The 26972-nt window shown below is 39.6% G+C and overlaps 1 protein-coding gene across 2 annotated transcripts; it reads right to left on the bottom strand.

The window, feature by feature from the left end:
• Positions 1–217: 217 nt before the first annotated feature.
• Positions 218–26972, bottom strand: LOC132276084 (uncharacterized). 2 transcript variants are annotated; one of them, XM_059777339.1, is made up of 8 exons: positions 25939–26972; positions 25676–25791; positions 9331–9390; positions 1659–1718; positions 1481–1525; positions 1315–1395; positions 679–1229; positions 218–584 (listed from the first exon to the last, which is right to left on the bottom strand). In XM_059777339.1, exons 1-8 carry the CDS (start codon positions 25973–25975, stop codon positions 341–343), a joined length of 1194 nt encoding a protein of 397 aa, XP_059633322.1. In that variant the 5' UTR covers positions 25976–26972; the 3' UTR covers positions 218–340. The 2 variants fall into 2 exon arrangements, with proteins under 2 accessions (XP_059633322.1, XP_059633323.1); XM_059777340.1 differs by having other exon boundaries at positions 26790–26971.

The following is a 26972-nucleotide window of genomic DNA, read 5'->3' as shown; positions in this document are numbered from 1 at the left end:
CTTACCAAACCCATGAATGTGAATGAACATTCCATTTTTACACACAGTGTAACCAAATGATAGAAGAAGAATCATTATTCCATTTCCACCTCCATTCCAATTCATTCCACCATACCAAATTAGCCCTTAAAGAAACTTTTTTTTAGGTGGGAGGACCCCATTCGAAGTGGGAGGACCCAATTTGATTTTTACACGTGCAACAGTAACCATGTTGAAATAAGTCAGCCGAATGTAGTAGAGGTAACCATTAGTTGTTTCAACACTAAATAATCAACAGTAACAAATGCAGTAGAGGTAGCCATTAGTTGTTAAACACAAAAGAATCAACAGTAAAAAATGCTCAGCTTGCAGAAACCCAAATTTCTTCCCCACTAGCATCCTTCGACTTGACCAATTTTTTTTGTTTAAAAACGAAGGCTGGCCTCGACCAATCTTTAGCAACTAGATTCTTAACAACCTCCTTATCACAAAAAGCTCCTCTTAATACACAGGAGCAACAGTAATCAGCTGCTAAGTTGCCCTCCCTGTGGACGTGACGGATAGACCAAATTGTAGTGTGTTTTTTCAATTCCTCGCGCAGATTACTGTTCCACAACAAAAACACAATGAGTCTTCATTATCATAAAGTTGAACAAATTCCTAATAAAAAATTAAAACCTTTTAAAAATAAGTAAATACATGTAATCAAGCTTGTCGCCATCACTCAATTCAAAAACAATGCCTTCATTATCAGAAAGAAGATCCAGTTTCTGTAATTTCTTCTCCTTGGTGGATATTGCTATAGCTTTTTGGAGGGCAGCAAATTCAGCTTCGAGAGATGTCTTTATCACAGTATCAATAGGCTGGCTGATGAAATCAATCAACTCTCCTTCACAGTTCACAAAAACAATTCCGATGCTTCCTGTATTGTTGGAGGGATTGAAAGACCCATCAAACATCACTCTTGTAAAACCCTTGCCTAAGGTAGGCACTTCCGCGCATTTAATACTCTCCTTTAACAAAGAATGTTGGACGTCTATTACAAACACCCAATCAGCTGTCAACAAATACTCAATGACAAGGGCTTGACGTGGACTAGATGCAGCTTTTTGACTCCACAGCATATAATCCAATTTAGATATGTATGTAGACCTATACGGTAACTTGTTCTTTGCTGAGATTACTGGGAAAAAGGAATTGTAACGCAAAAGAAGTTCTTTGTGTTCATCAAAGTTGGAATAGGACAAGATCTGTAACATTTTACTAATTAGAAAGGGGGGGGGGGAAAAAAAAGAGGAGAAATCCAAGACAGAAAATTAAGAAATTTGATATGACCTTATCCGATAGAGTTTCACCAGTTGAATACAAACGTCGGAAAACATGACAACCATAGATGGAAGGATGTCCCCTTCTTCCCTAAAAAATATATATTTTTAAGTTTAAGGTAAACGTTTTAAGAAACCATCAATGACAATGACACTTTCTTAAAGTAAGAAGATACCCAGAAGAGTGGGTGAGCACTGCCAGCATATAGCACATCTTGCATCTGCACAGTATAATTAATAATCAACAAAAAGAAAAGAAAAAAAGCCACCAGCTCTGCTGAGGGCAGTTGCACACAAGTGACAGACAACTATATGCTGAGAAACAAAGGCAGTTGCACACAATAGGTGACATACCTTTGTAAACAAATTTGCCCTAAAACAACCTTCAGCTTCACATTCAGATATTGCATTTTCCTGCAAAACAATGCAGTTAATAATCAACACTAAAGAAAACTTTAAAACATATTATTAACAAAACTTTGTAACATATTATTAACAAAACTTTAAAACATATTATTAACATCCAAAGCCACAGTTAAATTTTGTAATGTCCCGGATTTTTCTAGATTTTTCGGTAATTTTATTCTATTTATTTTCCCTACTTCATTTTGTAATTATCCTTTAAACTAGAACTATAGCCATAGTGCTGAGACCTAAGTGAACCAGAACCTCTGTCTATTCCAGGCGAGTGGGAACCTTATCGGGCTATGCTACAACTACAGAAACAGACTCCGTCTCAGAGGGGTAATTTTATCATCCTTAAGGCTTCTCCTTCGTTCTAGTACCTCATCTTTCTTCTGCTGTAAGGGGTTCAGGCGAGGTCCTGGAGACACGTACCTATGTCACAACAGGTGAAAGACTTTCAGTGGTATCTACTAAAAAGAGAAAGCACTTTCTCTCATTTAGAAGAAGACATCAGATAGAGTCATTTCCAAGAAGCTTGGCTGACTCACTAACATGGGGAAGAAAGAGGGCTTAGAAAGATAGGACTACTTAAGACAATGGGAACAGTGAAGCAAAGCGTTATAGTCCTCCATTGAGTCGTCCCTCTGATGTTTTCCAGCCTTTTATGAGGCCCAAGAGTGAAAGCTTTTGAGAGGACTATGCTTTTACAGGTTTTTTAACCCTTTCTACGTCCACAAAATTGCTATCTTCTCCTGGGATCGCTACTCCTTAGCGAACGTTGCCTGTGAGTCCGAACGACTCCAAGCGCAGATGTTCCAACCCAAAGCAGCCTCTCAACCCAGTCAATAGGAACTAAAAGCAAAGAGGATCCCCTGTTGGCTTGGATTGAATGCTATTACAAGGGCACCCACCATCACAAGTGACATCTGGAGCCGGGGCACTGTAGCTGGTCATTCTGTTTACTAGGCAATGGGAACAGAAATGGAACAACCAACTTAATACACTGACTTTTATGTCCTCTATTTCACTATTTCCTTGTTAGTGGAGTATCTCATTAACCTAGCCCTCCAGCCGGCACTATGAAAGTCTGTTTTTGGTTCATCGTGCAGGGATGAGCGATCTGCAGCTCTGTCTTGGCAAATTGACTCGGTTGTTCTCTTACACATCTGCAGAAAAGAGCTCTCTCTAGCTGATGCCCAAAAAGAGCGGGGACCTAAAGTGCGTTCTTGCTCTGTGCCTTTGCCCGTCTCCACCAAGTGACAACGTAATGAGCTTATAAGGTCCACAAGCTGCTTGTTTCTTCTCAAAAGAAATACCGAAAGGATTCACATCAACGGGCGTCAAGAACGAAGGAAGAACCTGTGGTAAAAGAAAGATTTGCACATCCTGCATGAGTGGTGGATGCAGAAGAGGATGGCTATGACATAAGACAAAGGATGACGGTTGGAGTTGAGAATCTTGTCTTAGAAAGCGAAGCGCCCCGTTATCTAGTTCCCACATTCGAGCTTACCTGAGCCTTGAGGAGTTTTGCCGTGAAGGAGCTGAGGTACTATAAAAAAGGTACTATAAAGAAATATGTCACACGGATGACGGAAGGAAATCAAACATCTGAAACCAAAGATTGGAGCATAGATGGCACCCTTAGAAAGCAGTAGAACGCTATTGAAAGGGCACGAGAATTGCCATAGAATCGAATTTATGAATCTGCCTGCGGAAAAAGGTCAGCTAGATCCGCTTCTTCAACAAGAAGAAAGCAGCCATCCTCAAGCATTGTTCCATAGAAGTCGGAAAGTCAAGGTTTAGATGCACTTTTACCCCTTCGTACGCCTGGTTAACCAGGTTCTACCGCTCAAACTCGTCATCAGTCACCATTATGAAAAAAATATATAATCCGAATTTATCATTTTTTAATTTCCTTTGTAGAATAAGTCATTTGATTGTATATGCCACAGAGAGTTCGCAACCTCTCTCTCTCTCTTATCTCTTTTAGGTTACCAAAATGTCTAATTTTGTTGTGGATGTATCCTCTTCTAGTAGTAGGCCCTGTTTTACTAGTTTGGCATTTAAACATGAGCTTGGGTTTGTTGCCTTTATTTGATTTAGCACTCGTGAACTCTTTTGTAACTTAGAGAATAAATATATGGTGTTTTATCCCTCTTCCTCCTTTCAACAATATTCATCATTTATAGATTATTTATTATAGCTTAATATCCCCTCCTTTTTAAGTTGCTATTCATGTTTGATGTAATTTCTGCCTTAAAAGAGATAATTTTAAAGTTTTTTTTTTTTTTTAACTAAAACTAAAATAGAGATAGAGTATGTAATGCTGAAATTACTCTGCTTAACCAAATCGATGATGATTCTAGTAGTCCTATTTGGAGGCTATTATAATTTTATATGACCTTTCGATAAAACTATCAGTTAATTTCTTTGATTTTTTCTTCCTCACAACCCCCAACCAACTCTAGGAAAAATGAGCTTCACCAGGTGGCTCAACAAGCTTCTAACATAGAGGATTTAACTGAAGTCATTCGGGTATCACTATCAGTCATGTGTAAACAATGGTCTCATGCAATGCATACATTTCATGAGAAATTTTCTTCGCTTTCTACTCTGATAATGGACCACGGTAACTGCTGAAAACTGTCATGATTTAATGGCATCTTTCCCTATTTGTTTTCTGTTCACCATTCTCTACTGTTTATATACAGGACTAGACTCAACTCCCCAAGAGGGATTCCTTAGCCTTTTATGCGGTGCTCGGATAAGTCCACTAGTCCATCAATTTCTAGTTAATTCTCTCGGTTAAGTGGTATACTCTGCCTCACTTGAACCATCCATATTATTTAAAATAAAATGGCATAATATATACATGACTGAATTTATTACTAAAATAGGGTCTCAAGCGTGTAGCAAAGGTTGTCTGTGGTTCTAGAAAAGAGCTTTAGCTTATTGTTCTCAATCATCTACAGGTACACAACTGTATTTAGCTCTGTAAATGCATTATTTACTTTTTGAGAATGTAGTGGTTGTAAATAAGTACTATATGTGGGAGCGCATCTAATAGAATTAATAGATCAGGTGTTAGATCCATAGCAAGCTTATATCAAGGCTTCCCCTATTTGGACAAGGAATGTGCAGAAATAACAACGGATGTATCTGTATTCCTCTCTGCAGTATGGATGTATGATTGAGGTTAAATTTTCTCAATTACTGAATTGGAACTTGACATATAAAGAACAATGGAGACCTTTTGTCATTTTGCAAAATTCTTGATTTCTCTTTTGCTTGTTAAAAGCGGGAACCAGGAAAGGTGCATAGGAATATAACATGTAACAATTTGATTTTTGATATTGCATACTGATTGGTGTACAATATGATTTGTCGATATTGATAACAGTGCAGTATAACATGTTGAGTTTCTCTGTATCGTGTAACGCGATTGACCAATGCAATGTACAGATCTTCTGATAGAATTCATTGGCCAATCACAAGAAAGAAAGACCGGAAGTTGCTTTCTACTCAGCAGTTGGCTACGGACTTGAAGGGACCAATTAATATAGTACCTGCACTTTATTACCTTACTGGCGTTCTTCCTTTTTCTTCTTCAAAGTGAAAGCAGGGGATCTTGCAATTCGCCTTCAGGCTAAGGAGGTTCTTCAATCATTCTTCCTGCCATTCGACTGGAGCTAGAATTGGCTTTTCTCAAGTTCAAGTGAAGATCGGTCCACGGTAGAGGCGTCAACCCTTTCTTTAGAGAAGTACAATCGTGAACCTTGCTTCGGCGATTCATCCTTTATTAGGTCTTGATTAAGCTTGCTCTTCAGCCGGAAGGAAAAAGCGAACCGAACTTCTTCATTGTGATTCATCTAAGCTCAAAATTCCGTAATTGAACATCTCTTCGTAGTTGGGGGCTCATCAAGCCTCCCTCTACGCCTGGACCCTTTACCAGTTAGAAAGTCACTCATTTGGAGAACGTGAAAGCTCTTGCAATCGAAAGAGCTCCCTTATTAATTGATTCAACGGAACTCTATAAAATAGTAGGTGAAGCCTTGTTGGTCCATTGGGCATTGTTGAGTCAAAAAGCTTCTATTTGGATGGTACCAAGCATGTCTTCCACAACAACTGCTACTGAAAGAGTAGGGTGTGATGAAGTGTTGTTGCACGATTCAGAAAGAGGAGCTATAAAGCAAAGGGATAGAAAGTGACTTTCTCACTGGAATAGGCTCCGAACTCGACGGATTTGAGCAATGATTGGGGTATGAGTTTTATACTGGGATTGGGGGGCGAGGAAGAGGATTACCCAGAGATCTCGTACTCGAAAGAAGGGCAAGTTAAGAATAGGATCTTCCCGGGCTTGTTCTTTGCTCTCCTATTTCGGCATTTCTCAAACGAAGATGAAGGCAGATTCTTCTTGTTCGAAGGATAGGAAACAGAAGGCTTGAACGCGAAATAAGCTCATTTGCCTTTTCGAATCCACTAGAGTCACCAAGTCATTCTCACTAGCGGAACACTACATATATAGCTCTACCTAAAGGTTGAACCACCCAAGCAATGCGTTCAAAGCTAAGGCCATATTTCATTCCTGACCACGATTCGGTGTATTTTGTGTTTAGGCCGAGAGGCGTTAAACAAGAGACCTAGGGAGGTCGGATCCTAGGCTTGGTGGTAGACCCGATTGACCAGATGAGGAGTGAAAGTTGGTCAATGTCGGTGACTTTTCTCTCTTTCTTTGCTTGAGACTCTCCTGTTGCCTTTGACTGTGCCGGAAAGGAGGCCTTTTCATCTACTTCAGATTGCTAAAAGAGTCGAGAGTAAGACAGGGAAGAGAGAGCTGATACAACCGCTCTCGTGACCACACAGCCACAAAAGCAAAACCAAGGCTAAGCCGGATTAACCTTTTTTGCTATAACCGCATATGATTAGAGATCCTTTCTCTAAACTAGAACTATAGGATAAATCTTGCTCCAGAACCTCTGTCCACTGGCAACCTTCCTTTCCATAAACTAGAACTATAGCCATTGGCAACCTTCCTTTCCGTAACCAGACCATGCTCAACTTCAGGTGCCGAAGGCACAATTGACAGCACACTGCTCTTCTCCATTGTCGTCTCAACATCGCCTCTCCTCGCCCCACAAGAAGGAGAAGAATAGGAAGAAGGGGGCAGTAGGAGATCTCTGGGGGTGAATAACAGAGGACATACTTGGGTCATTCGTAGAGGTCCATTTCTGTTTATCTTTTCTCGACCAACTATAAACATGCTTGTCTGTGAGAGTCCCGAGATGAAAATCTAGAGTTTCTTCCCTTTGTCCAAGCAGTGATTGGTATGGACGTGTTTGAAACATCAGAACAACACTGTAAATGACGAAAAACCTTCTCGTCTATACCCACACTAGCCTCGTCGGCATTGAGTTTCATCCATCTTCTCTTCTCCGGCGAAGTCCAAAAATTTGCAAAAATAACATGAAGAGGACGACTCTGTGGATAATCGAAGTTGGGTTCAGTAGATGGATTGGACTTTGTATTAAGGAAAGAAACAAAGATCTGGTTTTTGGGCCCCCAAAAAACCTTTCTTTTTAAATCATCTGGTGGCCCATTTCATGACTTATCATTGTCGCGGATGGGCTTTGGCAACTGTGGGTTGGGCTTGTCATTTAGGAAAGAAATAGATAAATGATTGCTAGACCCCCACACGACATTCCTCTTAGTATCCTTTGTAACTTGTGGCCAATGACTAACTAACAGCCCACTATTGATGGGTTTAGCAGCCCATAGGATAAATCATGGCCAAACTTAAGCAAATCTGAAACCGCGCATGAAAGTCTCCTATGATGCCACGTAGCCGTCCACGTGGTTGGTTACCATCAAGGCGATCAAAACAAGGATTTGAATGGCGTTGATGACGGACGTTACGCGTACATCTCATGGGTCTACTTTCCCCACTTGCAGAAGGTGCGTTGACGGACGCTTGTCTCTATCCTTGGGAACCCAAATGAGTCTGCAAATGCCAGCAACATCCACTGTTAAGCTCTCCACCAGACGTGAGGTGGGAAACCTCACCAGCACTATAATAGGACTTCGGAAGGATGCAAGGTGAGGTTTCCTCTATCAAATTGACTTTAAAGGCCACAAGCTGGTCTTTTACAAAGACATACTCCGGCACCACAGCTCCAATAGAGACATAGAGAAGAACTCTCTCGTCACTCGCCAAAACATCCGCAGAGATCACTTATGGCTTCGAACAACTTGTGGCACCAGATATGAAGGGGCAACCCAAACAACACCACCCTTAGTATCCTATCTCGATCAACCATGGCTGAGCAACCCATCGCGAAATACCACTTGTCAATGTATAAAAGGGCTTCTCCCCATCTCTTCCTCCCTACATCCAAGACCCTACGTGCTTTGGCCTCCGATGGTAGTTAGAACAGGAAAAGGCCATCAGGTAGGGTTGATACCGTCAACCCCACACGAAACCTTCCAAGACTTTGTCACCCACTCCTCAATACCTTGGTACACCCCGCATCACGATCAAAACGGCCAACTAAACAAGATTTGAGGACGGATTCACATCCTGTAATACTTTGGTGATCAACCCTAAAAACCACATCTCTGTCGATTGAACAGGTTTTGATCTCTCCATGGAAATTGAGATGTGGTAAAGTCACCAGTTTGAGATACGAATGTTGCATGACACTTATCCAACCAAAAAACCACAGCTCCAGCGCCAAAGAGAAGAAAAAACGACGGACGCCGGAGTAGAAGACCTCGGCGTCAAAGAAGATAGAAAAAATTGAAAGAAATGTCAACCATCAGTCAATCACCTTTAATCTAAGTTAATTTGAGTCCTTTGGTTGAATGATAATGACAGATTCACTAGTTTTTCCATAGAAGAATGATGCTAAATAGGAATTTTAACAGTATTTCTCAGTTGCAGAATGAGGAAGGGGTTTGGTCTTCCGATCCTAAAAAAATTAAAGGTATGATGCTGGTTTTTATAAAGGAATGCATACCAAGTCTAAGCCAAATGCTGACATTGATTCTCAAGTCCTAGAAAGATTCTTACTCACGCTGAAGCAACTTCTCTTGAACTACCAATGACTGCAGAAGAAGTTAAGCATGTTGTTATGGGATTTCATCCTGATAAGTTACCTGGCCTGATGAACCACTGCAAGATTTTTTCAAAAGTTTTGGTCCTTAATTGGTGGTGATGTAGTGACAACAGTTCAATAATTCTTTAGAGAGTCTAAAATCTTCCAACTGGTATATCTATTACTTTGATTCCAAAAAAGAATAATGCTTTGAAGGTCTTTGATTTTAGGCCTATAGCCCTTTGTAATATGATAAAAAAGATAATTGCTAAAATTATGGCCTCTAGATTGTCTTTGATTTTGAATAGACTGGTTGGCTTAGAGTAAAATGAGTTCATCAGAGGGAGAAAAATTCGGGATGCTATGATTATTGCGCATGACTTGATTAGGAATTTTAATTCTAAGAATCACTCTTCCAAGAATTGTTTACACTGGCTGGGAACTACAATTCCGTAAATAAACATTTTCTGAGAAAAAAAAAAGTGCTAATTACACAAACAAACATTTTATAAAACTATTTTTAATCACACCTTTACGTTGGAAGTTTCCTTGAATTCTCCTTTTGCAGCACGTCTATAAATTGCATTTTCCTGCAGAACAATGCAGTTAGTTAATAATCAACACTAAATAAAACATAAATAACATATATTAACATCCAAAGCCACAGTTACATTTAGTGGAGAACCACAGGCAAAAAGCACATTTTGAAAGATTTCTTTTCTTTTTTCTTCCTCTTCATCTTCTTTTTATGGGCAGCGAAGGTCTGATTAAGGTTTTTGGGACTTTGGTTGACCTGAGGAAATAGTGGGTGGCTAGGGCTTGTGGTATTAATGAGTTTTGGTTGGATGATGTTTGGGTGGAGATGGAATTTGGTGAAGCCGCACAGTCAGATATGGTGACAAAAGGGGGATAGGGTTAGGATTTTTTATGCTGAAACAACCTTTGGCAATCCCAACTTAGCCACACATTCAAAGAATAACTAATTAGTTCTTTGGAAAACTCAAAGAGTCATTTTCGTTTTTGTAGACAGCCTGCACACCAGTTGGTAAAATGATCACCTTTCCCTATACCAAGCTCCGATTTACGATCCGTTTGATGTTCTGAAAACTAGACTTCGAGACCTTTCTTTTGATATATGGCTCATCTCGTGACTATAAATCTACTGATCGCAGCAAGGCCAAGAACAGAGATTGCATTTTCTGCATTCCAAAAGCCTTCAAGTTTTCTGATTTTCATGTTCCTAGATTTAATATTTATTGTTGCTCAAGTAACTATGGTTGGAGGGATGTTCCATACCATCTATACAAGTCCTAATTTTGTAATGAGCAACGCAGATTGAAGATCATTTCAGAATTTCTAAAGAACCAGTATTCATGTTATCTTTGCTCTATCTCTTTGGTGGATTCCATTGAGTGTGAATGTGTTACGTAGAGTGTTTACTTGTGTTTACTCCTCACTCTTCCAGGTTTTGATGGCTAACCGTCGTCGTCGGCTCCAAATGTTGAAGCACCAGTACACAAACGAGACCTTCGTGACATCGAATTAGATGATTTGAGGAGACAAGTGATTCAGGGAACATGATGGATCACATCATGATTCAGGGAATGATTTATCAGATAATGAAGAGGAGATTAACCCCTTTTACCGTGCTAGGGATCAAGCATCAGATGTAGAGGCTCCTCTACGCCGTCGAGCTAGAAGGAACCAAGTATTTTCACGAGATTACAACATCAAAGTTGACATTCCAGAATTTGAAGGAAGGATCCAAGGGGATGAATTCATTGATTGGCTTAATACCGTAGAAAGAATTTTTTATTACAAAAATGTTGCGGATGACCGCAAGGTAAAGCTTGTAGCCAATAAATTGAAGAAGCATGCCTCAATTTGGTGGGAGCATCTCAAGAAGCAACGTGTACGTAAAGGAAAGAATAGAATTGTTACTTGGGAAAAGATGAACAAAGAATCAAGAATAAAGTTTTTGCCGAGGAATACACAGCTGAATTTGATAATCTCATGATGCGTTGTGACTTATCCGAACCGAAGGAACAAACCATTGCTCGCTACCTTGGTGAGCTGAAGTCAGAAGTTCACATTATGGTCCAATTAAAACCATAATGGACCTATAATGATGTCTTTAAGCTTGCAATAAAAGTTGAGCGGCAACTCAAGGAAAGAGGAAATAACCGAACTTGGAATCGTGATGGTGTTTCCAACCCAGGGAGTATTTCGACCTCCCAAGTATTCACCAACAACAAAGACAACCAACCCGAAGCCCCCTTCTAAACAAGATGGCAAGGCTTATTCCACTAGGTCTAGTTTGTCCAACTCCAATTCTCGTCAATGTTTCAAGTGCCATGGATTTGGACATATTGCTTCCGAGTGTCCTAATTGCAAGATTATCTCATTAATTGAAGAGGAGGTCAAAGGAGAAGCGGAGGAAGAACTACTTGATAAGGAAGAATCGAAGGACGAAGATTATGTCACTTATGGAGACCAAGGTGAATCTCTAGTCATTCGTCGAAGTCTTAATGCAGTTCACTTGGAGGAAGATGATTGGCTTTAGAACATCATCTTTCACACTCGATGCACGTCTCATGGTAAGGTGTGTGATGTTATCATTGATGGTGGAAGTTGTGAGAACGCAGTAGCTACTAAAATGCTGGAAAAGTAGCAACTCAAGACGGAGGAGCATCCTCAACCTTACAAGCTCTCCTGGCTTTTCTAGATTTTTTAGTAATTTTATTCTATTTATTTTCCATACTTCGTTTTGAGTGCCGCACAGGTCCCAAGGATCGTACGGGACAGTTTCTTGAGCTCGGGAGTTTTAGAAATGCAATTTTAATTATTTTGAGCCTATTAGAATTGACGGGATTGATTTTAGAATTTCTCGGAGTCGGGACGACTTTCGTGCTTGGGAACTTCTCCCGATTTTCTCATTTTATTTGAGGAGCATTATTGGCATGTTATACACACAAATATATATATATATATATATATATATATATATATATATATATTTAAGGAACATTATTGGCATGTTATATATATATATATATAGGAAGATATTTTGAGAACTTGGTTGGCATTGCAATGAATAAGGGCAAAAGAGTAACTTTGACAAAAATTAGACATGGCACTTGGAGGACCACTTGACCAAGATGAAGACTTGCTAACCCCTTTTTCCTTCCCCCCATTTCAGCCAACCCCCTCTCTCTCTCTCTCTTCTCTTTGTCTCTCTATATCTATATAGATATACATGTCTTCTATGTTTCCAACCCATATTTGAGGGGTTTAGAGTGAGATTTATGAGAGAAGCAAGGAGGAGAAGTTGGAGTGTTTGGCAAGGGCTTTCGTTTGAGACCAATATTTCTAGAGCTTGGGAGTTTTCAAAATTGGGGCTAGCTTAAGGGCTTGTTTGGTTGTCTTCCATTGAGGTAGGGGTTTCCTAATGCCTCAAACTTTGCCTTTCTTTGAGTATTTTCACATGATTTCATCTTAATTCTATTCTTGAATGTAAACTTGTTGAATGAAATATAGTAGTACAATGATGGATGTGAAAGCATGCTTATATATGATGAAAACTGTGACATTCTATGCTAAATGTTAAATGCTAGCATGATTGTGTTGATATGATTTCTATGATGAGCATGCTTGTGGTTAAAATATAGAAAATGTCATGCTTGTGTTCTTTTTGTAGAAGATGCCATGCTTATGCCATTGTTGTTATGTGAATGAAATTGAAATTTTATTGATGAAATTGATTCATGTGAATGACATGGCGGGAAGGCCTCTTTTTGTAGAAGATGCCATGCTTATACCATTGTTGTTATGTGAATGAAATTGAAATTTAATTGATGAAATTGTTCATGTGAATGACATGGTGGGAAGGCCTAGTTGAGTATGATATTTGAGTCATTTTAGAATGGGTGTGAAATGGATTTTATAAAAGAACCGAATTTCACGAGTCTGGTGCTAACTTGACCTAGAGGGAGCGTGTGTTGGTTATAGGACGCGTAATGTTGATTACTAGACCAAGGATCGCTAATCAATCTCGCCTCGATAAAGTCAGTTGACGGTTTTCAGCATGAGTTGGGGTCGGTTCGAGACCAAGGTCAGGACAATTATGCATTGCATTTTCATTTAAAACTATGCAAAATTGTATTAATGCCATTTATTGGATTGAACTGTGATTCGGATTTCATAAAATCCCCAATGTATGATCTTGCTGCTTCTTAAGCCCTAACGTGTGTTGTGTTACTCAAGGGAGTCTAAAGTTGGCGCCTTAGGCATCTCCTACTGAGCGTCTGTGCTTACCCCTTCCTTTAACAATTTACAGGTCACGACAAGGAAATGGTTAATGATGTTCCTCCACAAGTGTGGTCAAGATTGACAAAACCATCTTTTGTAGTCTTTTGTAAACAATGCTTAGCTATGACGATTATTTTTGTAAAGATGATATTTTTTGTTTATTTTGTATAAGGCATTGTAATTAAGACCTTAAGGGTCTCTATTCTTTTGGGATGTTATTTGTACAATTTGGGCAGATAGGTGATGAGGATGACAACTATGTTCTTACCTTGAAGTTTTGGGACAATATGAAATTTGGTGATGAATTTTGAACCATTATAATGTATGGATAATGTTTTGGGGGTGCATCTATGTTTTTATGATTGCTTTGGGACATATTTTAAGTGTATTGAGGTGCCAATTGTCTTAATTTCCATGCAGGAACCAACTAAGGCTTCTTTGCAGGTCAATGGCCAAGGTTCAACTCGATCAATCGAGTCCACACTCGGTCGATCAAGCCTCCCATACTAAGAAAAAAATTGAGAAAACCTTAGATTTCATGCTCTTAGCCCCACCACCGTTCGAGCTTGGACACAACCGGTCGAGTTAGACTCGATCGATCGGGCACTCTTACATGTATGTTCGCTGGTTGTTAACCCAAACTTCAAATGGCCATAACTCCCTCATTTTAAATCCAAATAAGGTCATTCTTGACCCCAAATTGAAGCAGTTTTCATCAGCTTTCCAATGGTACTAGCCCTATCTTCAGGTTCCAATTACACCGAGAGTTATAACTGTTTTAGTGAGGTAGTATCGGGAATTCCTTCAACCCGAGAGTGGGTAAATGTGGGAAACAATACCTATGGCTTGGAAACTTATGGAATGGACTTAATTGGTTAATGTAATGTTAGAGGGCCTTATTTAAATATTTATAGTCATTTTTTCTCCATGTTGTCACCAACAACAAAGACAACCAACCCGAAGCCCCCTTCTAAACAAGATGGCAAGGCTAATTCCACTAGGTCTAGTTTGTCCAACTCCAATTCTTGTCAATGTTTCAAGTGCCATGGATTTGGACATATAGCTTCCGAGTGTCCTAATCGCAAGATTATCTCATTAATTGAAGAGGAGGTCAAAGGAGAAGCGGAGGAAGAACTACTTGACAAGGAAGAATCGAAGGACGAAGATTATGTCACTTATGGATACCAAGGTGAATCTCTAGTCATCCGTCGAAGTCTTAATGCAGCCCATGTGGGGGAAGATGATTGGCTTCGGAACATCATCTTTCACACTCGATGCACGTCTCATGGTAAGGTGTGTGATGTTATCATTGATGGTGGAAGTTGTGAGAACGTAGTAGCTATTAAAATGGTGGAAAAGTTGCAACTCAAGACGGAGGAGCATCCTCAACCTTACAAGCTCTCATGGCTTTGCAAGGGAAGTGAGGTAAAAGTAAATAAAAGATGCTTAGTTCAATTTTTCTATTGGAAAAAATTATAAAGATGATATATGGTGTGTTGTTGTCCCCATGGACACTTGTCACATGCTTCTTGGAAGACCAACACTATATTGATTCTACGCGGCCTTCCACCACTAAAGGACATCCAACACTGTATTGATTTTATACCCGGCTCCATGCTTCCAAACAAGGTTGCGTATCGAATGAATCCTAAAGAACATGAAGAGCTTCAAAGGCAAGATGATGAGTTACTAACCAAAGGATTGATACGGGAAAGTATGAGTCCATGTGTTATCCCCGCCCTCCTTGTACCTAAGAAAGATGGATCGAGGCGCATGTGTGTTGATAGTAGAGCGGTGAACAAGATAACCATCAAGTACCGCTTTCCTATCCCTCGCCTTGATGATCTATTTGACTAACTCTATGGTGCTGTTATTTTCTCGAAAATAGATCTTCGAAGAGGATATCATCAAATCTGTATGAGAGCTGGAGATGAATGGAAGACCGTTTTCAAGACAAGGGATGGACTCTTTGAATGGATGGTAATGCCATTTGGGCTCTCCAATGCTCCTAGTACCTTTATACATCTCATGAATCACATTTTCAAGCCTTTTATTGCTAAGTTTGTTGTGGTTTACTTTGATGATATTCTTGTCTATAGCAAGGATCAAAATCAACACCTGGATCATCTTCGACAAGTCTTTGAACTTCTAAGGGAAACAAAAGTTATAGGACAATTTGAAGAAATGTCAATTCTTGACAATTAGTCCTATCTTTTTGGGCTATGTTGTCTCGGGTGAAGGCATAAAGATGGATCCAAACAAGGTGAAGGCAATTACAGGCTGGCCAATTCCCAAGTCTTTTTATGATATTCGAAGTTTTCACTAGCTAGCCTCATTCTATCGGTTCTTCATCAAAGGATTCAACAAACTTATTTCTCCTGTTATATAATGCTTAAAGGGAGGCAATTTCAAGTGGACACAATAGGCCCAAAAAAGCTTTGAACTCATCAAGAAAAAGGTGACAGAGGCTCTTATTCTTACACTACCAGATTTTGACAAAGTTTTTGAAGTCGATTGTGATGCTTTGAATATGGGTATTGGGGAGGTTCTTAGCCAAGAAGGTAACCCGATTGCCTTCTATAGCGAAAAGTTGAACAATTCTTGCAAGTACTCTACCTATTACAAGGAGTACTATGCCATTGTTCGAGCTTTAGATCATTGGCAATCTTATCTCTTACCAAAAGAATTTATTCTCTTTTCGGATCATGAAGTGTTAAAGTATATGAACGCTCAACATAAGCTCAATAATCGGCATGCCAAATGGGTTGAGTTTAATCAAGCTTTCAATTTTGTTATCAAGCATAAATCTGGAATTCTCAACAAAGTGGCTGATGCATTAATCCGTAGGCACTCTTTGCTTTCCACAATGCAAGTAAAAGTCCTAGGTTTTGATGTCCTCAAGGAGCCTTACCAAAATGATTCGTTCTTTGGAAAGATTCGAAAAGAATGCTTATTTCAGCACTTTCTAACACAAGATGGGTTTCTCTTCCTGAAGAATCGTTTATGTATTCCGGAGTGCTTGCTAAGGGAATCCATAATTATTGACGCTCATGGTGGAGGTCTTGCTAGACACTTTGGAAGAGATAATGTTGGTCCTAAGGTTTGTTTGCCTATTTAATGTCAAAAACTGTGATTACAGGGCTTTCATGGGGTTCTACCACCTGCGTTGTGGCGCACAGTGGCTTAAATCATCACACAGGGATAGTATTGTCCTTTACCATCTTGTGACACAATTACACAAGAGTTTGACATGGTACATTGCAACAACTATACCTACTAAGGCTATTTTCTTGTGTAATTTGAGGTTCAACACATGAAAATTGGCTACAGGGATTTTCAGGGGCACTATGGTCTTTTCACAACTGTATTATATGTTTATACATATGTCCAGATAGCTGCACTATATTGAACAACTGTAGTTGAGCCTACATTGTTATTTATATAGTCTCGGGACTTGTATTTTGCTGAGAGTGACAAATAGCTATTACAAGGGCATTTTGGTCCACATAGAGCTTAGGTATGTGACACGTTGATGTGGTCCTAGAGTGATATTGTATGCACTACAATTGCATTGCTTAAGGGCTAATTTTGGATGACAATGCTATTACAACCTTATCACTATGATGTATAATTTCTGGTACACTAGAGAACAAAACAACTGAGGTGGCAAGGGTGTATTCCCCTTTCTCATAAAGAATGTCAGAACATTCTATGTGCAATGATTGGCTAAGGGTGACACGTGTGTTGAAAACCCTAAAAAGTAACTTGCATTTCAATACTCTCAAGAGCTTCAAATGAGAAAAGTTTTCTGAGGTTTTTTTATGATAATCAAAACCAGAAATCTTCACTGAATCAAGCCTTCTTGTTGCACTAACCATGAAGGACGAGCTGCTGTCAAAGTTGCTGGTGCAAGGGCTAATTTGAAGGGTGATATTGAGTTTGAAGAAGTTGTGGTGCCAAGTGAAGGTTGAGACAGGTATATTTAAACTATTTGCATTTGCTGAGCACTTGTTTTTCAACTACACATTGCTGCAAATGATTTCTTACTCTCAGACCTGTGATTAGGCCTATTTTCTGGTTTAGCCTTGTGATTCATGTAGAGATTGATTATATCTTGTTATACCATGTTTGATTTCCCTGCTAGCAAGTTTATATTAATGAATCAAGGCTGTTGAAGTTGGATTGTGGACAAAACTTTGGTTACTTCAAGTTTTGACCTACCAAAACTTTAAATTCATAAGTGAACTGTTGCTGTCAAATCTTATTAGTGAATATAGTGATATATACATGTTGTACTCTTCATATTTATCATCTGAGTATGTTTGTAATGGTGATACAAGGTTGTGGAAGTGATCTCATAATTTTCCCCTCAAACCCTAATTTCTGCAGAAAGGGTTTTAGAGGCTGTTAATTTCTGGTACACTAGAGGACAAAACAGCTGAGGTGGCAAGGGTGTATTGGTCCTTTCTCATGAAGAATGTCAAAACATTCTCTATGCAATGGTTGGGCTAAAGGTGACAGGTGTACATCCTTATTGAAGGAGGACTAGTGTAGTGAGCTTCACTATATATATGCTACTACAGTGATTTTAGGGTTTAGGCCTTTGTTGAAAACCCTAAGAAGTAACATGCATTTCGATACTCTCAAGAGCTTCAAATGAGAAAAGTTTTCTAAGGTTTTTTATGATAATCCAAACCAGATAATCAAGCCTTGTTGCAATACTAACCATGGAGGATGAGATGCTGTCAAAGTTGATGGTGCAAGGGCTGGTTTGAAGGGTGATATTGAGTTTGAAGTAGCTGTGGTGCTGCCAAGTGAAGGTTGAGACATGTATATTTGAGCTATTTGCATTTGTTGAGCACTTGTTTTTGAACTACACATTGTTGCAAATGATTTCTTACTCTCAGACCTATGATTAGGCCTATTTTCTGGTTTAGCCTTGTTATTCATGTAGAGATTGATTATATCTTACCATACCATGTTTGATTTACCTGCTAGCAAGTTTATATTGATGAATCAAATCTTTTGAAGTTGGAGTTTGGACAGAATTTCGGTTACTTCAGGTTTTGACCTACCAAAACCCTAAGTTCATAAGAGAACAGTTGTTATCAAGCCTTATTAGTGAATATAGTGATATATATATATATATATATATATATGTTGTACTCTTCATGTTTATCATCTGAGCATGTTTGTAATGGTGATATAAGGCTGTGAAAGTGATCTCTAAATTTTTGGAACAGGATTTTCCAAATTTATCCCTCAAACCCTAATTTCTGCAGAAAGGGCTTTAAAGGCTGTTAATTTTTGGTACACTAGGAAACAAAACAGCTGAGGTGGCAAGGGTGTATTAGTCCTTTCTCATGAAGAAGTCAGAACATTCTCTGTGCAATGATTGGCTAAAGGTGACACGTGTATATCCTTATTGAAGATGGACTAGCGTAGTGAGCTTCACTATATAGATATATATGCTATTATAGTGATTTTAGGGTTTAGGCCTTTGTTGAAAACCCTAAAAAGTAACCTGCATTTCAATACTCTTGAGAGCTTCAAATGAGAAAAGTTTTCTAAGGTTTTTGATGATAATCCAAACCAGATAATCAAGCCTTCTTGTTGTACTAACCATGGAGGATGAGCTGTTGTCAAAGTTGCTGGTGCAAGGGTTGGTTTGAAGGATGATATTGAGTTTGAAATAGTTGTGGTGCCAAGTGAAGGTCGAGACAGGTATATTTGAGCTATTTGCATTTGCTGAGCACTTGCTTTTGAACTACACATTGCTGCAAATGATTTCTTACTCTCACACCTGTGATTAAGCCTATTTTCTGGTTTACCCTTGTGATTCATGTAGAGATTGATTATATCTTACTATACTATGTTTGATTTACCTGCTAGCAAGTTTATATTAATGAATTAAGGCTGTTGAAGTTGGAGTTTGGACACAACTTTGGTTACTTCCCAAAACCCTAAGTTCATAAGTGAACAGTTGCTTTCAAGCCTTATTAGTGAATATAGTGCTATATACATGTTGTATTCTTCATGTTTATCATCTGAGCATGTTTGTAATGGTGATATAAGGCTATGGAAATGATCTCAGAATTTTTGGGACAGGATTTTCCATATTTACCCCTCAAACCCTAATTTCTGCATAAAGGGCTTTAGAGGTTGTAGATTGGAGTTTCGAGTTGCATAACCATTCTTATCTTTTGTGTATGCTTGATTATTGTTGTTATACATTCATTTTAATGTATTTGGTGAGCTGTGAGAGCTTCCAGGATCCAAGCAAGGGTGCTTAGGGCAGGGGGAGTGCAGTGTTCACTGTGTTGAGCTAGTGTGTGGGTAGAGGCAGTGAAAACTAGTGTTTCAACTTATGCAAGGGTATGCAAAGTGTGAGACAGCATATAGTGTAACTACTTGCATACAGCTAGTGGAGCTTATTATTGGCTGAGGCCAAGAACCAAGGTTTTTCCCTATTGAGAGGATTTCCTTGTACATCTTGTGTTCTATGCCTTATCTATGTTTGTTGAGCCTGCAGTGAACTTGAAGAACTTTATTTCCTTTTGGTCTAACAAAATGTGGAGGTTATAAGTCAGTGATTTGTGGACTATTACTAGACCCTTTATGCTAGAGGAAGGGGCACTGCTCAGTGTGAGGGTTTACCTAGACAAACAGTGAATGCAGAAGATGCGACCATGACGGAAGCTCTTATTGGTTATAAGGAGTTTAAGGTGGTTGTGTATGGTTTTCATCCAGATAAATCGCCTGAGCCTGATGGTTTTCCTGCAAGGTTCTATCAAACTTATTGGCATGTGATTGAGAAGGATGTGGTAGTTGCTGTTCAGCATTTCATCAACTCCATTTCTATGCCTTTGGGGATTAGCCGCTCTTTTATTTCTCTGATCCCAAAGGTTGGAAATGCAGCTAAGTTGGGGGATTATAGACCTATTGCTCTATGTAATCTTGTCTATAAGATTATTACAAAAATAATGGCAAACAGGTTGGCCACAGTACTTCCAAAGCTGGTAGGGGTGGAACAATGTGCTTTTGTTAAGGGTAGAAAAATTCAGGAAGCTCTGATTATGGCTAATGAATTGGTTAGGGGCTCTAATAATCCAAGACACCCGGTTATCGCTCTGCAGGTTGATATTAAGAAGGCATATGACTTTTGTTTAAAGCTTTAGCCTCCTATGGTTTTAGTGAAAGATGGATCTCATGGGTGGATGCTATTTTTAAGTCTACTAGATACTCAATCTTGTTCAATGGCACTCCCAAAGGGTTTTTTTCAACCTAGCAAAGGTCTTAGACAAGGTTGTCTTCTGTTCCCTCTATTGTTCACTTTGGTTACAGAGTTGTTTTCAACCATAATAGTTGTTGTTGTCCAAAGGGGAAAACTTTCTGTCCTTCAAGTCAGTCCATACCTTCCAACCATCTCTCTCCCATATATTTTTTGCAGATGATTGCTTTTGGCTTGCAAGGCCAACATCCATAATGCCAGATTTGTAGTTATGATGTTTCAGAGATTTGAGGAGTCACTGGCCTTCAAGTCAGCAAATTGAAAAGTAGTGTGTTCTTCTCCAAAGCAGATAGAAGGAAGTCTGCATTGCTTGGGGTGCTTCAGTGCAAAGAGGATTCCTTTCCTATTAAATACTTAGGCTTGCCTCTTTGTCCAAATGGTCCAAAGAGATCTCATTGTAAGGATCTGGATAAGGTTTCTAGCAAGTTAAATTGCTGGAGTACTAAAGCTCTTTCTGTTGCAGGCAAGGTAGAGTTGATCAAGGCTGTGATTACCCTTATTTTTCAATATTGGTGTTCAGTTTTTGATATCCCAATGGCTGTGATAAACCAGCTTCAAAAGGTATGTAGGGACTTCCTCTGGGGTAGTAAGGACCATTGAAGTGGGAGTGTATCACTATAACAAAACCAGAAGGTGGCTTAGGCATTCAAAAATTGGTGGACATCCAGGTAGCCTCTAGATGCTCTTTCGTCTGGGATTTCTTAGCTAGTAAGGATAGGTTGTGGATTTCATGGTTTAAACATAAATATGTTCCTCTAGCAATTTATTGGTCTGTGATTCCTCGAAGTTCAACCTCTGTTATTTGGAAATCCCTGGTGGCAGGTTTTTTTTTTTTTTTTGATAGGTAAATAAGGAATTTTCATTAAAATAAAAGTGCACCATAAAGGGTGAGCGAACCCTTAACAACTAGAAAAGAAAGGCAGGCACCAAAAAACTACTACAAATGTAAGGTGTCCACGAACTCCATGAGATTAACCGCAGAGAAGCAACTTCTTCCTTTCACCCAGAAGTAGAGAGAGTGTAAAATATTTGATTTAATCACCCAAATCGGGGACTCTACTCCTTCAAAAGCTCTCTAATTCCTCTCTCGCCACAGGCTCCACCATATACAAAGCGGAGTTGTCCTCCACGCATCTCTAACTCTTCTAATCGCTTGTCCCCCTCTCCACGCCTCTAACATCCCCTATGTGTCGTTTGACAAACACATTTCACACTAAACATAGCAAGGAAAATGGCCCAAATATCCGATGCTATTGGACGATTCAACAACTAATGGTTAACAGATTCCCCCTCCTTTTTGCACATAAAGCACCAATTGACATCAATATGGCGTCTTTTCCTTAGGTTATCAATAGTAAGTATTCTTCCAAGTGACGCCGTCCATATGAAAAAGGCTACCTTAACGCGAGCTGAAGTTTTCCAAATAGCTTTCCAAGGAAAAGCCTCATGAACAGACTCCGATAAAATGATCTCACCTCCAAGACCCCACTGGAGCTTCCCATCCACACCATCCTATCTGTTCCCTCCCTCTTCACCTCTTGGTTATACAATAAGCCCATCAAGTCAGTAATTTCTAAGAGTTCCCAATCTTTAAAATTCCTGCAGAAAATCACATCCCAATTTACTCTCCCATTATCAAGACGATAGTAGTTTGCAACCATGGCATGCTTATTTACGGCAATTCTAAACAAACGAGGGAATCTTCTCGCCAATTCAATATCCCCGCACCACAAATCCTTCCAAAACCTAACGTTCCTTCCATTCCCCACTCTAAATCTTATTCTTCTGGAGAATTCGTCCCAGCCACTCCTGATACCTTTCCACACACCCAACCCTGCTGAAATAGATACCTCACAAGACATCCAGCCACTCCTCTCTTCATTGAACCTGCAAGCTATAATCCTCCTCCACAACCATTCCTCTCGCCCCCAAATCTCCACAACCACTTCCCAAGCAAAGCTTTATTCACCCATTCCAGCTTACGAATTCCCAAACCACCTTTCTTTATGGGGTTACACACTGTCTCCCAATTCACAAGGTGATACTTAAACTCTTCTCCCATGCCTCCCCACAGAAAATTCCCCTGAATTTGATTTAGCCTTTGTGCAACTGTACTGGGCAATGGAAACAAGGACATGAAATAAGTAGGTAAATTGGAAAGAGTGTTTTTCAGCAAGGTAAGCACCTTTTGATAGGTACTGCTTCTTCCACCCCGTAAGCCTCTTTTGGAAGCGCTCAATTACTAGATCCCACACTGTAACTTTCCTCATTGATTATCCCAAAGGTAGCCCCAAGTACGAGATCGGCAGCATCTCAACCCCACAACCCAAGATATCAGCTAACTCTTGTATTTGCGGCACTTCTCCCACTGGAACAATAATGCATTTCCCAACATTAATTTTCAGCCCTGAAACTACTTGAAAACAGGCCAGAATGCATTTCAGATGTCTCATCTGAGATACAGTTGCATCACAAAACACAATGGTGTCGTCAACAAAAAGCAAATGAGATGTGGCAATCTGATTAGTGATGGTCCCTACTGAGAAACCATGAATGAACCCCAGAAACTCCGCCCTTTTCATCAACCTACTAAATGCTTCCATCACGATAATGAATAAAAATGGGGAGAGGGGATCCCCCTGATGTAATCCTCTCGTGTTTGCAAAGAAGCCTGCTGGTGATCCATTCACGAGGATAGAGAACCGAGCTGAGCTAATACAATGAAAGATCCAGCTTCTCCATTTGGAACCAAACCCCATCTTTTCCAGTAAATACATCAAAAAGTGCCAATTTACATGGTCGAAGGCTTTTTGGATGTCTAATTTATAGACAATACCCGGAATACCACTCTTGTATCTAGCATCTATACATTCACTAGCAATCAGTACCGGGTCAAGAATTTGTCTTCCACCTACGAAAGCATTTTGGGATTCCGAAATGACACCGTCCAAAACCTTTCTTAGCCTAATCGCCAAAATTTTCGCAATGATCTTGTACACAGAACCTACCAAGCTAACTGGTTTGAAATCTTTGGCCTCCACTGCTCTTCCCTTTTTAGGAAAAAGTGTGATGAACGTAGCATTCAGGCTTCTCTCAAAGTATCCATTAACGAAAAAAGCACCCACAGTTTTCATCACATCCGACTTCAGCGCCTCCCAATTCTTGTGAAAGAATGCCATTGTAAATCTGTCAAGACCCGGCGCTTTATCCCCATCACAGCTCATTACGGCTTCAAGCACTTCCTCCTCCCCAAAAGGTCTTTCCAGCCAATTATTATCCTCATCCGAGATGCTGTTGAATTCTAGATTATCCAGCAGAGGCCTCCAACTGGCAGACTCAATAAATAGGTTCTTATAGTACTCCACTAACCCTGCCCGGATTTCACCATCTGTTGATGCCGTAAACCCATCAAAGATCATCCTCCCAATACTATTTCCTCTTCTGTAAGCATTCACTAAGCGAGGAAAAAAATTAGTATTTCGATCCCCTTCTTTAAGCCCCAATGCTCTAGATTTTTGTCTCCGTGAGATTCCCTGCATCGGCACAATTTCTTACTCCTCCCTTTTACTTCTATCCATTATGTCAAGACCCACCTCACCCTCCTTTCTATCCAAGGCAGATATCTCCATGAGTAAACGGTTCTTTCTCCACTCCAAGTTTCCAAACTCCTTTTTTTTCCATACTTTAATGTCATTCTTCAAGTGTTTTAATTTTTCTGCTAGTTGAAAGCTGGGACTACCCCTTAGATCATATTCACCCCACCAATTCATAACCCTTTCCTTGAAGTCGTCTACACGAAGCCACATATTCTCGAATATGAATGGGGATCTTCCTCTCCTAATCCCTCCACAGTCAAGCAGAATGGGAATATGATCAAAAACAGCCCTATCACAGGCCACCTGTGACACATCAGGGAACTTCTCTTCCATCTCCACTGAAAGTAAAAATCTGTCCAGCCTAGACATGACAGGAAAATCACGCCCACTAGACCATGTGAAAATACCTCCCTCCATCGGTAAATCTAGCAAGCCATGAGCCTCCACAAAGTCTGAAAACTCAAACATTGCATTATCAAAAGGCCCCCTTGAAGATCTCTTGTATGGTCTGAGTACAACATTAAAGTCCCCTCCCCCCAATACACCAGGGAACATCCCATCTGCTTCTAAGATTACTCAGCTCTTCCCATAAGTCTCTTCACTCCTTATCATCCACTGGTCCATACACTCCACAGAAAGACCACCTTGACCCATCTTCTTCAAATTGAAACATAATGGATAACGAATACCTTCCTTTCCACACATCAACTTTTGAGATCCATCTTCTATCCCAAAACATAGCAATTCCCCCGGCCGTCCCCACTGCATCTATGGCCTCCCATCCACAAACCTACTTCCCCATAAGCTATTCATGACTAAATTTTCAGCTTTATCCAGTTTTGTCTCCTGTAAGCATACTACTTGAGCCTTCCACTTCCTAATTAAAGCCTTTATTACCCTCCTTTTGTTCGGGTCATTTAATCCCCGAACATTCCATGACATAATGTTAAGCTTCATTAGTCCACCTTTACCCCTCCACCCCTCCTCCTCCCTCCACTCCTCTTCTCTCTCCCCACTTTCAAGTGGGAGATGGTCAATCTATACTTCTTTTTCAGGATCCTTGGTGTGGAGGACAAACAGGTGCTTCAAAATTTGGCAAGATTAGTAAGGTTGCTGAATTTACCTAGAAATTCTAATCTGAACTCTATCGTTCAGAGAGGGGCTTGGGATTTACAGCTACTACAGAGCACTGAATTTGTAGCTTTTAAAGAGTTTCTAACTTCTGTTGTGATTCATCTAAGGGAGGACAAGCTCTTGTGGGATGGAGGGAAGTCTTGGGATAGTGTTAGAGAAGCCTCTGAAGAGGTGGAGTGGTATACTCTGTGCTAGAACAAGACCAGACCTAGATGGTCAACTACAACAGTGTTTGTGATGTTAGATATGCTACCCTCTATGTGCAACTTGCATAAACGAAAAATGAAGCTTGCCTCTAGGTGGACTCTTTGACAGAAAGAGATTGATATCAGAGACCATATCTTTGTCTCATGTTCTTTTGCTCTGATTGATCGGTATAATAACTTCAGGTAACCCAATTTCACACTATAGCTTAGGACACACACACAATACACACTCAAGCACATTTTATACTCAGAAATTTAAAGTTCTAGCAATCAATTATTTACTAAACTTATTTCAAAAAAATTCAAACAAAGAGTTTTAAACAAGTTGCACCAAACATACCTCGAGCATTTTGTCGATGTTGAACGTGACATAAATAAAATTGTCCCTGAGATTTCCATACTGAAAACCCCAAAGTCGTACTCGGTCATCATTTATACCCAGTCTCTCAGACTTTACTGTAGAAAACGAATTTAAAATTAATTTGCATCCCAAACCCTAAAACATCAAATCTTCCAGATAGAAATAAACGAATTTAAAATTAATTTACATCCCAAACCCTAAAACATCAAATCAAATCTTCCAGATAGAAATAAAGTTCTCACCGTAGCTGTAAAATCTGGAAAACAACTTAGTAAACATACTGTACTACAGAGCTGACGGTGAAACAGTGACGGTGAAACAGTGACGGACAGTGAAAGATGTGAAACAGTGACTGAAGATGTGAAACAGTGACTGGAAATTGATTTATTTGATTTAAATAATTCTAGGACATGACTTTGAACTGGACCTATAATTACAATGTGGGCCTAAAAAAGGAGGAGGAACATTAAAGGGCCGACCACATCAAGAAACAACCAAAAAAACTTTAGTTCTGGGCCGATAATTAAAGTGGGCCTTAAATGGGCCGACCATTGGGTCAATTAAAACGACAGACCTAGCTGGGAATAAAAAAAAAAAAAAAAAAAAATTGAACTACATATCTAGATCTAGTTCTAGACCTAACCCTAAGGTATTCCAGTTTCCTAAATGTTTATACAGTAGCCGCCCAAAAGTCAACGCTACATACAGTTGCTGTAAACCACACACAAAAAAAAAAATCCTGAATTTTCCTGCGAAGAAATAAAATTTTAAAAAGAAGAAGGAATTTTTCTGCCAAGGCAATGGAATTTTACTAAAATCAAGGCATGCTAAGAATAAATAAGAATTTTTCTTCCCAGAAGAAATAATGGGTTGTTTAATTGTTAATAGATCAAAGGTGAAAGCCATCGCCCGCCCGGAAGAAGGGATCGAGTTTGGAACCATACCAATATGAGAAATCAGGATTTCAAAATGAGTAAGTTTAAAATTCTGATAATGATGAGAACAAAATTTGAGGGAAAGGGTGAGAGTTGGAGAAAATATTGAGAAATTGGAGTTTCAAAAATCATACATACAAATCAAGAACAAAACATACCTTAGGTCTTTGGGAAGAGAAACAGGAAAAGAAAGAGACAAGAGAGTGAAAGAGAGTAGATCTGCGAATTCAGATCAAAACTGGTTCTATTGGAGGAGAGAGAAGGTACATCGAAGGAGACCCGCACGTTCGGATCTAACAGGGTCTGTTGGGGAGAGAGAGAAAGTAAAACAAAAGTACAAT

This window comes from Cornus florida, unplaced genomic scaffold (assembly GCF_030987335.1).
Source record: "Cornus florida cultivar Cherokee Brave unplaced genomic scaffold, ASM3098733v1 CherokeeBrave_3.0.0_Hap2_Chr10, whole genome shotgun sequence".
In the NCBI taxonomy this organism is placed as follows: domain Eukaryota; kingdom Viridiplantae; phylum Streptophyta; class Magnoliopsida; order Cornales; family Cornaceae; genus Cornus; species Cornus florida.
The sequence above is the reverse complement of the archived record's forward strand: the minus strand, read 5'-3'. Positions and strand labels throughout refer to the sequence as shown.